Below are 16,630 nucleotides of genomic sequence, written 5' to 3' on the forward strand. Positions count from 1 at the left end.
AAAATAGGATCATCATCGTTGATCAAGTCACATACCCATCCATCCATCTCCAATGCTTTTTGGTTTGCTAGAGCTGAGAGTTCCTGTCCAAGGTTGCACTGATTTAAAAAACAAACCAAACCCCAAGATGCCAAAGCACACACAGAGCTGTGTCACCGTGCAGGGGACGATCCCGGCTCCCCCGCTGCGTTTGGCTCCGCCGGTCGTTCAGTAGTGGAAAGATTGCGTCCTTCCTTCCCAAGGCACGGGTCAGGCAGAGAGGGATGAGCCGTGGAGGTGCGACCCCTCCTCAGCGGCGGGGGGGGGGGGGGCTGACGAGGATGCGGGGGGCTGCGGTGGAGCAGTTGTGCTGCCGGTAGTGCTGCAGCAGCCGCTTCCACAGCGGGTTGCACTCCAGGAGGTACTGGTTCCCTGGGGGCACAGGGACGGGGACAGCGGGTTAATGGCCAGAAGAGGCTCGGATGAGGCTGTCACTAAACTTTTGTCTGAACATTTCTAGCCTAAGGGCGCTGGATAACCTGCGGGGACGTTTCCTTTGCCAGAGCTCTGAAATCCCGGCTCCCTCTCCAGGGCTGTCCTGTCTGCGGCAGCTCCCCTACGAGCCTGTGCCAGCAGGAGGGAAACAAGCAGCCAAATGCTGCCAGGAGAGAGCTCCAGCATGCAAGGGATGGAAACAACGCGGTCTGAACCAGAGGGTGAGAAAAAATAATTATACATGGGGTACCCAAGCCACGCACCATCTCCGCTTTGGGCAGGTTGCCCAGTTTGAAAGGCACAGCCAGTCTAAAGAGCAGAAGGATAAAGCAAGTTGGACCAGTTTGGATCCCCACCCAAGCACCCCGTTCCCCCGCAGGCCGGGGGGGACTCTCCCAGGACACCCACCGATAATGCAGAGCCCTTCCCGAGCTCGCGTGATGCCCACGTTGACCTGGTTTGGGTCGGTGACAAACCCCAGGTACTTCTTCTGCCAGCTCTTCGTGGGCTTATTGTCAATCTCTGAGCGGGGGCAGGAGCGTACGGTCGACAGGATCACATATCGCCACTCGCTTCCTAGAAAGCGGAATCGAACCAGATTTTTTAGAAGGAAGCATCTGGCCACCCCTCCACCCCACCAGATGCTCATGACCCACAGGACTGCAGCCACCCTTTGGGTTTCTCCAGCTTTGGGCACCTCCAAAGCTCTTTAACACCCCCTCAGACATCCTCCCCCTTCCTGCCTTCAGCACTCCCACCCTGCATCACTCCAGAGCTTTCCAACGGATTTATTACAACCACACACCACCCAGCAATCTGGCCCAGGGATGCTTCCCCCGTGCCGCAATCACCCCGGTGTAGGATTTGCTCAAAGACTGTCTGTGAGAAGCTCCTTCACCCGCAGGACGGGACAGAACCAGCCCTCCCGCCTCCCCCAGCCTCACCTTGGCTCTTCATGATGGTGCAGACGGTGACCCCGCGGACGCCCTCTCGCAGGAGGCTCTTGCCGATCTCGGCCACCTGGGCGTTGTAGGGGCTCAGGATGGCGATGCTCTCCGGCCGGATGGTGCCATCTAGTGTCAGCTGCACACCTGGGGACCCCAGGGTCCTGCTCACTATGGGGGGACCCAGCCGTCCCGCACCCTCTCCCCAGGGCAGCGATGGTGCCTGGCTGTGCTGCTGTCCCTGCTCTGCATCCTGCTGCCCTCCCACCGCCCCTGCCCAGGGCATCGTGCTGTGCTCCAGACCCGAGAAGATGCCGGGCAGACACTGCACCCCACCGATCCTCATCCTACACCACTGCTCCTCCTCCCTCCACGATCCCGAGTCACCCTCCCTTTTGCGTCTCCAGCGATTGCCCAGCACCCTGCTCACCGCCTGCTCTGCTTCTTCCAGGTTTGCTTTGGAGTTCTCGTTCCCTTCCTCGGTAGAGATCATGAGGCTCTGCTCCTTCCCCTCCACGTGCCCGAAGACGATGGGGCAGCACTCATTGTTTTGGTGGTGGAAGACGCTGGGTTTACGAACAAGCTGGGGGCACGTTTTCAGCCGCCTTTTGTAAAACTCCTGGGATGGGAACTCGCAAATGCTTTTGTGCTGGCAGAGAAAAGAGGAGGAACTGAGTTGAACAAACCCCAAGGAACTTCTCCACCTGCAGCATCTTTCTGGGCAGGCTTCCCCTGCGGTGCCACTGTGCTCTAGCTGACACTGGGCGAGTGCATTACTCGTTCCTCCAGGAAGGGCAAGCACTCATGGAGGATTATCTCTCTCCCAGTGGCTTGAGGCGAGCCCAGAGAGCAGCATTTTCTGCGAGGAAGGCAAGAGGAGGAGGGCCTCGCTCACCATGCGGTACTGCGTATCCAGCATCCACGCCTGGTTCCCGTAGCGCTCAAAGAGAGACGTCTCCATGCCAAGGCTCTTGCAGAAGTCGTTGTTGACCACGGGCCGCAGCTGTTTGTGATCCCCAAGCAAAACAACCTGGAGTGAAGAGTGGACACCTCGACTATCAGGGTGGTGGCAACGGTGAAGACAATCAGGAATTTGAAAGGCTCTTTGCACCCAGACTTGTTTCCGTGATGGTTACAGCAACCTCAATCAAGGACCACACTGGGCATTACACAAAGATCCCGACCCAGATGATGTGGCCTTGTTCCCATCTGACCAGACAAAGACACCACCTAGTAAATCTACCGAGATCTGCTCTGGGCTCCTGGTCATGTTTGTACTTTGTACCTGGGTCAGCACATTTTTTGGTGGCAGTGGTACCCACCCTGTAAAGAGGCACCAAAATTCCAGCCACGCCACCCCTTGTTGGCTCTTGCAGAAAGCCAAGAGCAAGTTTAGAGGAGAGAGTAGGGGTGTAGCTGTGTGAGGACAAGGAGCTGAGCTGATACGCGCAGCAGAGAGGGGAGCAGATGTGCTAGTTCTCCACCACGGCTTTCAGGTGGAGAACCTGCCTGCAGCAGGTCCTACGGCTCTGCTTTACATGGCACGAAGACATAACGCACAGCTCTCCAGTGAGAATACTTATGTCCTGCATGGACCTTTCTGTGCCTCAAGGTTTTTGTTCTGTTTAGTGGGGTTATACCTCAGTGGAAACAACTCCCTCACAGATGTCACACCACCATTACAGGTGCTACACCACCATTACAGATCCTACCAAGAGCAACGTTAAATCCTGGTCAGACTGGGAAGAGCAGCATGGTACAGGGTGGAAGGCATGCAGAGGTTCATCCTGGGGACGCATCTTTGGAAGGGACCTACCTTCTCAGCGCGGCGGTGGCTGACCAAGGGGATGAGGGTCTCGGGCTCCGTGGACATGGCACACTCATCGATGATGATCTGCTTGACGTTGAGGTGCTCCAGGGAGGGGGCAGACGCAGCGGAGCACGTGCACAGGATGACATCGTGCTTTGCCAGTTGATACGCGCGACCAACTGACAACTGAATTTTGTACCTGGGGGTCGATGCGGAAGATGCCAGGTTATGCAGACGGGAAGCATCTCCGGGCTCCCCATGCAGGAACCAGGCAGAAGCTACACTTTCCCAATTGATTGTGGCTCCATCCCCCTCCCCAGGATGAGCCGGTGTTCCTGGAAAAGGGCTTGGGATGGACACTGTAGGAAAGGTGCTTTGTCCTGAACCCACCAGGGCAGGGGCTCAGGGTGGAGGATGCAAGTGCCACACACACATAACGGGAGTCGCGGTCCCGATGGACAACAGCAGCAGAGCAGAAGTGATGCTGAGGCTCTGCACTGTACCACTAACCCTGAGCCAATCCCATTTGATCACCATTCCAAGCACACAGCTGATTAACCCATCTCCACGCTTTCACCCAGTCCCTTGGCTTGCATGAGCCAGGACAGACCTGGCTTTCCGCAGCGCACGACTAGCCAAGTACAGCCCCAGCTCCTTCTCGCGGGCGGAGGAGACAGCTGCCCTGTGCTCCCTCGGGCAGCGCTGCAGAGGCGGCACAAGGCCAAAGTCAGCCGTCTCTCCCCACCGTCTCTTTCTACTCACTTCTTTGTTTCTTCTTCTGTTATCTGCTTGCCTGCCCTCATCCGAGAGTCGAAGTCACAGATCTCCTGCCAGAAGGGGCTGGGTGGCCGCCGGATGAGATGATGCAGGATTATATCGCTGAATAAAGAGTCAGTACATCAATATTTTCCCCCAACACAGACCCAAGTGATCTCTACAGCAAAGCACACCACCCCTGTCTAGGTGGAGAAACCCCAGCAGCTGGAGAAGTCACAGATGTCTCCATCCTTACAGACCTCACCCTTAGCTCACCCCTGAGGACACAAAACACAACCACCTTTCCTCAACAGCTGCAGGCAGGAATGAAGGCAGAGACTTTTAGAGCTGTTCAAAAGAGAGATGACAACCTCTAGGATGCTTTCAGCAACCTGGGTTTCCTGACTGGGTGCTACATTAGACTATACACCTTCACTTGGAAAAATTAAGCACAAAGCAGGTTCAGAGTGCTGCTCCACAGCAGTGCAGTGGAAACTGCGTTTTTTTCTGGCTTATTCAGCTTTGCTGGTGCAGAAAACATCGCTCCCCAGCACCCTCCGAGCCCGCGGGGCCACGCAGTCCTACCTGAGCTCATGCTTTGGTTTTGCATCCCGCAGGGCTTTGCGGGAGAGTTGCCGGTTGCTCCCCGGGTACGGGAATTCCATCGTCTCGATGGCCTCCCCGTAAACCCGCAGGGGTTTCAGGCTCTTCATCTTCAGCAGCATCTCTGGGGAAGCAGAACAGCTCTGCTCAGCACCGGGTACCAGCGATGCTGGACATCCCCATCGCCTGGGAGGTGCCCAGCATCCCTCGTGCACTCGCCTCTCCTCCCACCCCTCGCTTCCCAACCCCACCTTCGCCGCCCCCGCCCTGCAGCGAGGGGGCTTCTGCAAGGACCAGCCCCTCACGGCCACGCGTTCCCCCTCCCACCAGCACCAGCTGCCTCAGGGGCTTCGCACTGATAGTTACCAGCGACAACATCCACAGACTTGTTGGACGGGCCGCAGTACAAGATGCACCTCCTCCCCTTGGGCTTCTCCTCTTTGGAGGGCGGTGGTGGCTCCTTCTCCATGCTCTCCTTGTTCAGCTGATGGAACCAGTAGACGATGTGGGTTCCGACGACGGTTTTCCCTGTGCCTAGGAAAGCGAGGAGAACACATTAGCCACCACACCCTTGCTCCAGATCTGCACCCTGATGACCAGCCATGAAATAGAATCAAGAACCGAGGGGGCTGCCCTGAACAGCCGTGGGTGATGTCAACCCATGCCGCCTTCTCCCGTCTCACCAAGGCTCCTACGGATCGAACAAAGCGGGCACGTCCTCGCGGTGTCCCCCCACCCTACCTGGTGGGCCCTGGATGAGCGTGAAGGGTTTTCTCAGAGCATCCAGAATCGCCTGGTTCTGGCTCTCGTTCAGCTTCCTGTCGCTGCCGGGGAGATCAAAGGCCCTTTGCAGCAGGATTTTGGACATTTTCGCTGTCAGGACAAAGAGCCGAGAAAGGAAGTTTAAAGAAGGTAACAGCACACGAGGGATTCCACAGGACAACGCAGCGGGTACCAACACCACCCAGAAGTGATCCTTGTCCCGTGCCAAGAGGTTCTGCCCACGAGCCTTCGGAGTCTTGGGGATTAAAACATCACCCGCACCACCACGGCATCCCGCACCCCGTGCCCTGCGCCCCGCCAGGCGAGCATCGCCTCTCCTCAGCTTTGGGGGGGGACCCGCTGCTCCGGGAGTGTAACCCCCACGGCAAGGACCTGCGGAAGCCCCTGGGCAACTGCCTGGCCAAAGCAAGTAGCCACAGGGTAAAAGGCGAATATTTGCACCCACCTTTCTTAGGAGTAGGAGGCTCGTGGCCGAGGGCGATGCTTTTAGCAAGATCGGAGGCATGTTTGAGTTTCCAAATGGCCTTTTCTTTCCGTCTGACAGACAGGGAAAAATAAGAATGAATGAAATGTGACATAAAAAAATAACAAAAAATACAGCTGTGTACAAGTGTCTCGTTTATGTTTTCTCTCTGCTTTGGTGTTGCATCAAATCCTTCCACAAAGAACATAAAACAATGCACACACAACTCACTCTGCTATTTTGCATCTGGGACTATTTCTCAACTGTCTGGAGAGCTGAGCCTGCAAAGATGTTGAGAGCAAGGAGCAAAGCTTCTGTCCCAACTCCACTTTATTATGGCCCAAACCCATTTTATTGGATTAGCTTCCGATTTTTTCCTAAAGTCCCCGATACAAAAGGAAGCACATTCCGCCCTGAAAGAGCCACAGCAGCGGTGGGCGCGTAGCAGTCTGTGCTGTGCACAAGGAAGGGCAAACGAGACACCAGCTCTGCCTTAACAACAGCAGATCTTGCTTCCCAGTGACTGGGAAATCAGGGAGCACGGCTGCTGGGCAAACCCTGACCCAGCGCTGCACGCTGCCTTTCATGACACAAATTGCAGCAACCCAGTAACGCACGGAACAGACGCCCAGGGGAATTTCAGCCCCGCACCTTCCCCTATCGCCCCGTTCTCAAGGTCAACCAGAAGAGCAAGAGGCCATCTGGAGAACAGACCCGAGGAACGCTGCCACCCCACTGAGCACCACCAGCCCACCAGCACGGCCAGCTGGGGCTGGGTGAAGGCAAAATGGGCAAGCAAAGCCCATCTGGGTGCAGCCAAGGAGTCCCACGGGAAGCCGCTGCTTGGCACGACCGCTAATCCCACTTACACGTCCGGCAGCATCTTTGGGATGAGCTCCACCGTGAAGCTGGCAGAGGGCTGGGAGATCTCCATGGGGACGTTCTCCATAGACATGTAGTGGATGTAAAAGTTGATGGTGTGATGACTAGCCCTGTCTGACTTCTCCTCGTCGCTGAACTCTTCCGTGACCCCGTGAGCCACCCAGGTGTAGGTATCCGGATCAATCACGAGTTTGCTTTCTGACCTGCCCTTGTTAAGAAAAGTCAGATTCTGGAGGCCCTGGCTAAGGCACTCCTCATCGCTTTGAGGGCTCCCAAGCTTCAGCCCACCCAAGCGGATGCACAGGTAACACTGGCTGAAGTCCACTTCAATGGAACACTCCTCCAAAAACTTTTTGGCTAGGAGGAAACTCCCTTGCAGCTGCCCTTTGCTTGTCCGTTGCTTTGCCCAGGTTATTTTGACATCCTGGAGGACAATCGAGTCATTCTCGGCCACCGCGCACGAAGCGGACTCCATGGCGCTCATCGGCATCCACACCTTGTTGTACTCCGTCGCGTTTTTGTACCTCTCCTTGGACGGGAGGGTGGCGTAGGCGGAGAAGCAGTCGATGGGCTTCTCCGTGTGCTGCAGGCAGACGTCGAAGCCCGGTGTCACGCACCACAGCTGCACGAAGGGCACCAGGAAGCCCCGGTAGACGTCGGTGGTGAGCTGGAACTGCAGCGCGTCGCCGGCGCTCAGCTCCAGGGACAGGTCCACGTAGTGCGAGCACGGGCTCTTCCTCACCCAGCCCACGCACCGCTGGCACGGCTCCTTGCTCTTCAGAAGGAGGGAGGCTGCGGTATCAAACTCCTCTCTCCCAACGGCTGCCAGCACGTCTTGCCAGGTCTGGGTGCCAAAGAGGGTGAAGCTGCGGTCCCGGAGAGTTCTTCCCTGCAGGCTGTGCTCCTTCACCGTCTCCACGGAGTAGACCCTCCTCTTCCAGGTCAGGCGGATGCTGCCGCGCTGCGGGATGAACAGGGGCTGCTCGATCAGCTGCAGAGACCTGTAGTTAATGACCTGGGGATCCGGGAGGCTCTCTTTGTTCAGGGGAAACAGGGCTTTGAAATACTTGTTCATCGCCTCGATATCCACCACGAAGGCGATCTTCTGCAGGACTTGGCCCTTCAGCTGGGTGGCCATCTGCAGGCAGCGGGCTCTCTCCTCGTACTTCCTCACCTTGGAACTCTTCCTGTTGAAGTCAAAACAGAGGAACTCGATGTCGTCCGGAGAGTAGACAACGGGCTTCTTGCGGAGCATGGAATGAAGGTGCCGCTGGACCACGACGTCCATGTAGCGGCGGATGGGAGAGGACGCCCAGGTGTAGGAGTCGAGCTGCAGGGCGTAATGGCCCACTTTCGACTGGGCAGTGGAGTTGGAGCGACAGAAATAGGCGCGGCTGAGCAGCTTCCTGAACTCCAGGGCCACAGGGGCCAGCTTTGGGTGGATGTCGTCGGTAACGATCAGGTCGAGCATCTTGTGGAAATCACGGACTCTAGCGGCTGCCTGCAGGTGCTCCCAGATGGGGGCCAGGAGAGTGAACTCCACGTGTTCAGAGGAGTCTTGGCCAGGAGGCACCCTCCCCAGGTGGTGCGAGAGATGGATGGAAAAAGGAAGGATGTGGCTGTACTTGGTTTTCATGAGTGATAACTGCTGAGGGCTTGGCTCGCACTGACACCGGAGAGGAGTGACGCTTCTGGTGTCCTCCTGGTTGGCGAGGAACTGGGCCACGAAACCGTTGAACATGATCATTAACTCCTTTATCATCTGATGGGACCCCCTGTTACCTGGGGAGCTTTCCTCATCCAGCTGCTCATAGAAACAGTCCTCCTGCAGCCGAAGCTTCCGATGGACCCTGGAGAAGTGATAAGCCACAGCGATGCGGTCCTCCAGGCTATCGAAACACAGGGCCCCTGCCGCTCCCCGGTAGTGCTCCTTAATGCAGAGCTCTGCCTCTTCGTAGGACAGCTGCCTGTTTGAGCGGATCACTGAGATGCTGAAGACTTGCTTTAACATCTCATCAGACTCTTTTTTTACGGTGACAAACAAGGAGATTACCCGACGATCCTTCTCCGGCAGGAGGCTGCAGACGTCTTGGCTAATGTGGGCTGGGAACATGCCCAGAGGCTCCTGGTTGGGAGCGTAGTAGGTGGCACCTCGCTTCTTTGCTTCCAGGTCCAAGGCACTGCCTTTGGGGATGATGCCAGCCACGTCTGCAATGTGGATCCCGATCTCATAGAGATGCCCAAGATCCCGGACGCTGACAGCATCATCCAGATCCCTGGCACCTTGGGGGTCGACAGTGAAGGTGGGGTAACTCCGACAGTCCCTCACGTTATCCTTGGTGAGGTTCAGCTTGATGCTGGAGGGGTATTTGGCTAACTCCTTGGTGACAGCAGCTGGGTATTTCTTCTCCAAACCGTACTCCAAGTCAAGGATCTTTAAGCCTTCCTCCAAAGTCAATGCTGCTTGCAGAATCTCCGTTATTATCCCCAAAGGGTAGTAAAACCCCTCCCGCCAGGAGATAACCTGGACGCAGAAGACCTGGCACCTCCTCGTCTCCTGGCTGATCTTCTCGCAGCTGACCACTCTGTACTTCCCATTGACGAGCCTGCGGATGGGGATGACGTTGGGTTTCTCCTTCAGCCCTGGGACGAATATTTTGGTGACGGTGCGATCGATGGGTATCATCACCCGCGGATCAAATTCATCCATCATGCAGATGAAGGTCCGATCTCTCTCGGCGCGCTTTAAGATGCCCACCACCTTCCCCTGCGGGCGGTGGCTGCCGCCGTCAGCCGCGCCACTCTGCAGGATCTCCACGAGGACCTCGTCCCCGGTGAAGGCTGTCCCGCAGTGAACTCGGCCTTTGATCTGAATGGTCATCACAGGAGAGTCGTTCAGGGTGAAGGCAGAGGCTCTGTCAAACCCTTCTTTGACCAGCTCGCATCTCTTGTACATTTTGGGGTTCATGTGCAGGTACTCCTGCATCATCTGAGAAGAGAAGCTGACGTACTCCCTCCTGTCTTCCCGCAGGTTTGAAGTCTCAGACCTCACGTTCAGCAGCCCCTCTTCTGACACCGTCACCAGCACGTTCTTGCTCTCATCTAAGAGCTCCTGCAGGATGGGATCGTCGGGATTCACACTCTCAGCCTCAGAGCTCCAGGAATCGGTGTCGCTGTCCTCCTCGTCCCCCTCCGGGCTCCTCCGGCTCCAGCTCTCCTTGTCGCACGCAGCCTGTTTGATCTGGGCGATGGTCAGGTTCTCCGGGAAGACGCTCCCCTTCTCGATGCACTGCTGGATGAAGCGCTTCCACACCTTGCTGCACTGGCCGTGGGAGCACAGCGCCACGGCGTCGCCCACCGCAACCACCAGCGACTGAGCCCGCGTCATGATGGTGTTGAGCACTCTGGCTTCGTTGAAGAACTCCAGGTGGTGGGAAGCCGACGCGCGCAGGCTCTCGGTGGTGTGCACCGTGCTGATGATGATGACCCGGAACTCCCGCCCTGCACCGGAGGGGACAAGGTAGAAGTCACTCACAGGAACCCAACGGGGAAGACCCTGTTTTCCCCCTCTGCCCATCTACGCCGCGTTACATGGCCACGGGCTGAGGTAACCTCGCTTGGCTGAGCCACGGGCGTCAAATGAAGCAGCTCTTGGGGGTCATGGAGGCTCCAGGCATGGAGCAGGATGGACACAATGGGACCACCACCACCCACGCACTGCGGAGCGATGGGCAGCGTGGGGACGGGAGGAAGGCAGGGCAGGGGACCAGTGCCACCGGGAGCACCCGTGGAGCTGCCCCACGTGCCCGGTGCCACCAGCAGCCCCCGCAGCCACTCCTCGCCAGCACGGGTGGAGTTTTCTGTGAATCCCAAATTCCCTGGGGAAACCGAGGGTCTTGCAGGAACAAGAGCGGTGACCGTGCACAAGAACCCCTCTCCCCTCAAGGGCAGCTCTGCTGATGGCACAAGAAATGACAAACAGCGAGAGGCACCCCGGTGATTTCAGAGCTGGGAAGAGGCTGCAAAGAAAGGGTGTGGAGAGCAGAAACACACCCCAGGGGTCAGTCATTCTCACCATGAGGAGTCCCAGCTGCACAATAAAAAAGGAAAAATAATAATAAAAACATGGATGAGTCATAAACTAAGTCCTCGAGGACAAAACCAGCCCTGTCCCTCTCTCGTCACCCAGAGCAGCAGACTCCTCCTTCAGCGAGCTGTTCTGCGATTTTGGCTGTGACTGGTACCCACAGCCCATCCTGGTTTCAGTTCCCAGCTATTCCCAGCCTCCCCTGCTGATTCTTGGGGCTTCACATGATTCACACACGCTCAAGCCCCCGGGATCACACTTTCAGGGTTTTCACCCTCCCTACAAAGCAACGCCCCTGCGTCTAAAACGAGCCGACAGCTGGGCGCAGGCTTAATGCGGTGTGAAATCTTATTCACTGAGGAAAAGACGAAACCAAAGAATTCCCAACCAGAAGGGGAGGGAAAGCAGCCAGAGGATCTCCAAGCACTCCGTCCTGATCGGCGCTACACGGGCTGCGGCTGCAGAGCCCCGGGGAAGGGCAGGGAGCTCTGCCTGCACCCTCCCACAGACACATTTTGCCATGAGATCAGCCGGTATTTTGCATTTTGACAAGGAGGACAATGTTAAGATGCTGGAAAGACTCCTGCTAACGACCCAGCATCTCGTCCCCCTGCCCATTACCCAGCGGCTGTAGCTGCAGCAGACTCTGCCGCCCACCAGCACGACTGCCCAAGCTCTCCCCAGCCCGCAGAGGACCCCAGAACGCAGCCCAGCATGACCAGCTATTGCACAAGGCACAAACCTGGCAAGTTTTCATAGTTTTCTACCACTACATCTTGGAGCTGCTTCTTCCTCAGCTCTTGTCTTGTTGCAGAAACCTGTCAAGAAAGAAACAGACACAACTGAACCCAGCTTCAGCTCGGAAACGCTCCCACCCAGCACCAAGGTCCCTCACCCTTCTCAGCTGCAGGTTCCCCAAGAAGTGACTCAAGAGCAGCCACATGTCCTGGGTGGCTTTGGCCAGTGGTCCCAGGCTGCCTTCTAGTTAACCTGCCCAGAGGATGCTGAAAGAAATCTTCAAGTAAACCATCCCACCATGAGGCATCTCTACTCTGACCACCCAGGACATACACCTCAGAAAACCACCGGTGGCACGCAAGACCCCAGCCCCCCATGCATACCAGCTACGGAGAGAGGTTTATCAACACCAGAGTCCAGCATTTATCAGGGAGTGTTGAGAGGGTGCTCAGCAGTGTGTGCACAGCCCCTTCGGGTGGGGAACACGCGGTTCTCCTCCATACCTGCATCCCATGGGACACCACACAGATCCTCTTCAGGTCTCGGACACCCCACTCATCTGGCCACCTCTGATAGATCTCCTCCACTTTCTCAGTCACTTGTATTATCTCAGAGGAGTTGTGCCAAGAAATCATGGACATGTCCCTTTCGGCCACGCCAGGCACGTGGCAGAACACGAGTGGGTAGATGTCGGGATGAGGTGGGATGTTCCCACTGGCTTGGATAGCGTTGCCTTTGCCAATGTAGAAGTTCTTGGAGACAAACTCAATGATGCCCGCGGTGGAACGGTAATTCTCATTGAAGATGATCCTGCTCTTCGTGGCCACTTCGTGCTTCTCCTTCTGGTAAAACTGAAAGAGTCGGTTCAAGAGGGTGTGATCAGCAGACTGTCCACCCTCAACACAGAACAGCTTTGGGGTTATCTGCATGTGGTCCCCAGCCAGGACAATCCGGGTCTCAAAGGTGGCGTACGAGAGTGGAACCAAAGCTTCACACTCCAGCATCTGAGCAGCCTCGTCGATCATGATGTGGGTGAAGTAGCCTGTGGGAACCTGCAGATTCTTGGATAACATGGAGGTGGTGATGATGATGCGGTGCTGGTCGATTTCTGCCCGCGTGGGGTGCCGGAAGGAGCGCTGGTCTGGCGAGAGGCTGCAGTACATCTGAGTGATGGGGTCCGTCAGGTTGATGGGACGGTCAGTGGATATAATCCTCAGGGGAACAGCCCATGGACACCCATTGGTCACGTAGTGATGGAAATACTCCCGGATGTAGATGTCAGCAGCGCTGGAGAGGAACAAAAGGAGAATCCATCCAGGAATTTAAGTGCCGTTCCCAGTGCTGTGACCATCATCCCAATGCGCCACCTGATCATTCACCAACGTGCACCCAAACTCTCCCCCAGCTCTGGCTGACAACACTCTCGTCGCAGGAGATGTTCACATACGCGCAAAGAAGCCGACGTTTATGCAGCCACTAGTCCCAAGCCTATTTGGAGAGCTTGGTTTAAAATAGGAGCTGATACTCCAGACTAGAGCATCTCTCGATGCTCATATACAGAAATGCAACACGCCCAACAAAATCTGTGGTCCTGCTTCTCTCCAGGGCCAAGGGACACAGAGGTGACCTGGGGTGTCCCCCGACAGCCATCCGTCCCCAGCCCGGGCGGTGAGACAGGATCCACAGAGCTCAACCAGACAGCCCGAAACAGGCTCAGATTAGCAGCCACCCATCTATTCTACGTTCAAACCGAAGGCGGCACCAGCCTGCAGGATGGGATGTGGACAGGCTTTTGTAACTGCTCTAATTTTAACAACCCTGGCCTGGTTTCTCTGCAGGCAGATTCAACGGCAGACAGACCAGATCTGCATTTCCTCTTCCCCTGCAAAAGCCAAAAAAATTGGCATGTGCACAGAGCACGATAGTCTTCAAGGGCAAGTAGAGCATAACATTATCCCAAAAGATCAGGGAAGAGATTCTTCTGGTACAGGCTAGAAAGAAACAACCGTCTCTCCCGCCCCATCCCCATTTTACAACGGCGGAGGAAGATGCTGCTTTGTCCACAAAGACTTCCACCCATGCCAGGCTCCTTCCTAGCAGGAAATCCTAGAGCAGTTTAAGCCATATTAAATAAAAATGAATTCAGTTAACAACTGAAATGCATGCTAAGAACAGGCCAGCTCTGTCTCATACCCCCTGGCTCCCGCCCAGCCCACCAGGCAAGCGATGGAGCAGGGCTGGGACGCAGCCCACGGCCCTGGCTGCCCCTTCCCTCGCCCCTGGCTAACCTGTTGGTGTGCGTGCAGATCAGCACCCGCGTGTCTTGCTGCCGGAGGATCTCCATGGTGGCCATGGCCAAGGTGAACGTCTTCCCTGTGCCGAAAGGCCCGTAGATGAGAAGAGGTGGGACCTGCCGGCTGCTGGTCGCCTGGCCCGTGATGAAGGAGATGGCTTGTTTCTGCTTGCTGTTCCCTTTTTGCGGTGACCCGAGAGAGTAGGGGACAGAGCAACTGGCGACGTCTGGTAGGACCAGCTTCTCATCCAAGAGGCGGTCCACAGCCTGGTGCCACTGCCGGAACAGCAGCTGGTCAATTTGGAACTGGATCTCCACCTTCTCGGAGGTGTTTGGAATGAAGTTGAGCTCGGAGCAGCATCTCTTTGGTATCTGTAGCCAAATGGTCTTCTCCGTGGTGGCTTTATGCTCCACGCTAACCTCGTAAACCCGATTGTTTACAGGTGGGTCAAGCGCCAGGAAAGCGGTGGGCACGGACCTGCTGAGCAGATAGCCCTCGTCCGTGTCCGGCGAGAGGTTGTAGGTGGTAGGCACTTCAGCAAACAGCTCGCCAGGGAGGGCAATCTTCATCCCCACCGAGAGGCTCTGCAGCATGGGGGTCAGCGAGATGCGGACCCGCAGGTTGAGTCTGGAAAGAGGAAACACCCGAATGAGCAGCAGAGGACTGGCCCCGTCCGTTCATCACCAACTGCCCTCCCTGCTGCAGAGGGTCCGCCAGCCCCCCGAGCAGAGGAACCACGCTGCTGGCTAATCCACGGCCGCAGGACAAGACCCAGCTCTTCCCCTCCTATCACTGCCCAGCACGCCAGCTCTCTTGGCAGGTTCCCATTGTTCTGGGAAGGTGCCCCAGGACCCAGCCCAGAAGGGCTACGTCAGTAGCAGCATGTCCCCATGGGTGAGGGAACCCCTTTGGACCCATGCCTGGCACTTACTTGGCAATCAGACCCTGTTCGGCTTCTTCCTCGCGGAAGAGGAAGCTGTGCATCCTCTCACGATAGTTGAGGCGGGTGATGGGGACGGTGGCACCACTCTCGCGCTGGTAGTCCAGGGCCAGAGCTGGAGGTTTGTACTTGGCCAGCAGCACCAGATCGTCACTGGTCCTGGGCACGCTGGGAACGATGATCCGGTTCCCTCGATCCCATCGCACAAAGTTGACGGGGCGGCTGCTCTCCCTGCTGCCGGGGACGTGCTGGGGGGTCTCCCGCCGCCCCACCTTCACCTTGATCTTCTGCATGAGGACGGGGCGACTGCCGAAGTCGAACACCACCCACTGCTCGAAGACGCCCAGCGTGCAGCTCTCCATGCAGACCTCCACCAGCGCGGCGCGGGGCGAGGAAGGCGACGTGGCCACGTGCTCCCCCCGAATGTACTGCAGACCCCGGCAAAGCCCGTTCCCCGAGAGGTAGAAGTTGGCTCCGGGCTCCCGCTTCAGTAGTGCCACGTGCTGCAGAGGCATCTGCCGGTGGAGAGGACAGCACCCCGGTGAGGACAGCCCGCGGGACGAGCCCAGCGGCCGGCGGGGTTCTCCCAGCAGCAGTTCCCACCCAAAGCTGCTGCAGGAACCCAACGCCGTGCCAGACCTACGGTGCTCTTGCAATTCTCCTGAAAGGAGCTTATTCCTTGTGCAACCCCACAGCAACTATTTTAAGCTCTTCAAGAACCTCAGGTTTCAGTTTTAGAGAAATTGAGCTCGTCTGCTGTAAGCGGGAAATCTCCTGCGTCGGAGAGGATGATTAGACCCAGCCCCTTACCCCAACACCCACAAAATCCTGGGCAGGAGAGTGGCTGAATCTCATTATTTGTGAAGATACATGGGAGGTGCTGAGGGCAGCCGGGATCACCCCAAAAAAAAAAACCCCCCACCCCAGACGGGACAGGAGACATGGTGGCTGCACCCCCCACACACAGCCCCAGCTCCCGAGCTGCTTCCAAACACCCAACACACGTCCTCCTTCGGCCATCCCCAAATCCCCATCCTCCTGACCCTTCTAGCAGCCTTCCAGTGCTGAAAGGGGGCTACAGGAGAGATGGGGGGGCTCTGGATCAGGGGGTGCAGGGACAGGACGAGGGGTGACGGGTTTAAGCTGCAAGAGGGGAGATGGAGATGAGAGATTGGGAAGAAATGTTTCCCTGTGCGGGTGGTGAGGCAGTGGCCCAGGGTGCCCAGAGTGGATGCCCCATCCCTGGAGGGGTTCAAGGCCAGGCGGGATGAGGCTTTGGGCAACCTGGGCTGGTGGGAGGTGTCCCTGCCCATGGCAGGGGGTGGCACTGGATGGGCTCTAAGGTCCCTTCCCACCCAAACCATCCTGGGATTCTATGAAATAATAAATAAACAAACCAAACCCCCAAGGGACAAGGACTGGGCACAGCCGCGGGTGCTGCCAGCGGCTCAGAGGCTCCCGCTGCGCAGAGCTGGGCTCACCTGGGAGTGGACCCTGAAGCTCCACCGGTACTTCGTCCTCCGGTCCTCCAGCTGCACGTGCAGGGGCTGCTCGCACACGGCCCTGGCACCCTCGACCTGCTCGGCCATCTGCGGGGGGAGACACAAGAGGAGATGAAGGTGACATCCCAGGGACGCCCTGCAGAGCCCTCCGGGGCACCGCCGTCCTTTGTGCGCTACGTCCTCCCGAGGGGACAGGCAGTGAATCCTCCCGCTCCGTCCTGCCCCAGTGCTGCTCAGCATCCCCACGCAGCAGCTTGGGAAAGGAAAGGACCCACGGCAGAGTCGTGCAGCGGGTATCCCGAGCAGGCTCTGGGGCTGCTGTCCCCAAAGGGTGAAGGAAGAGGGACGCAGCAT

The 16,630-nt window shown here is 57.3% G+C and overlaps 1 protein-coding gene across 1 annotated transcript; it reads right to left on the minus strand.

Annotated features, from left to right (window-relative positions):
• Positions 1-289: 289 nt before the first annotated feature.
• Positions 290-16,363, minus strand: HELZ2 (helicase with zinc finger 2, transcriptional coactivator). Its single transcript, XM_010075565.1, has 17 exons — positions 16,256-16,363; positions 14,766-15,289; positions 13,829-14,461; positions 12,044-12,827; positions 11,545-11,620; positions 6,703-10,216; positions 5,816-5,907; positions 5,329-5,460; positions 4,954-5,121; positions 4,570-4,711; positions 3,991-4,107; positions 3,235-3,427; positions 2,314-2,448; positions 1,833-2,067; positions 1,419-1,565; positions 883-1,050; positions 290-411 (listed from the first exon to the last, which is right to left on the minus strand). Exons 1-17 carry the CDS (start codon positions 16,361-16,363, stop codon positions 290-292), a joined length of 7,290 nt encoding a protein of 2,429 aa, XP_010073867.1.
• Positions 16,364-16,630: the final 267 nt, after the last annotated feature.

This window comes from Pterocles gutturalis, unplaced genomic scaffold, assembly GCF_000699245.1.
Source record: "Pterocles gutturalis isolate BGI_N339 unplaced genomic scaffold, ASM69924v1 scaffold34777, whole genome shotgun sequence".
NCBI lineage: Eukaryota > Metazoa > Chordata > Aves > Pterocliformes > Pteroclidae > Pterocles > Pterocles gutturalis.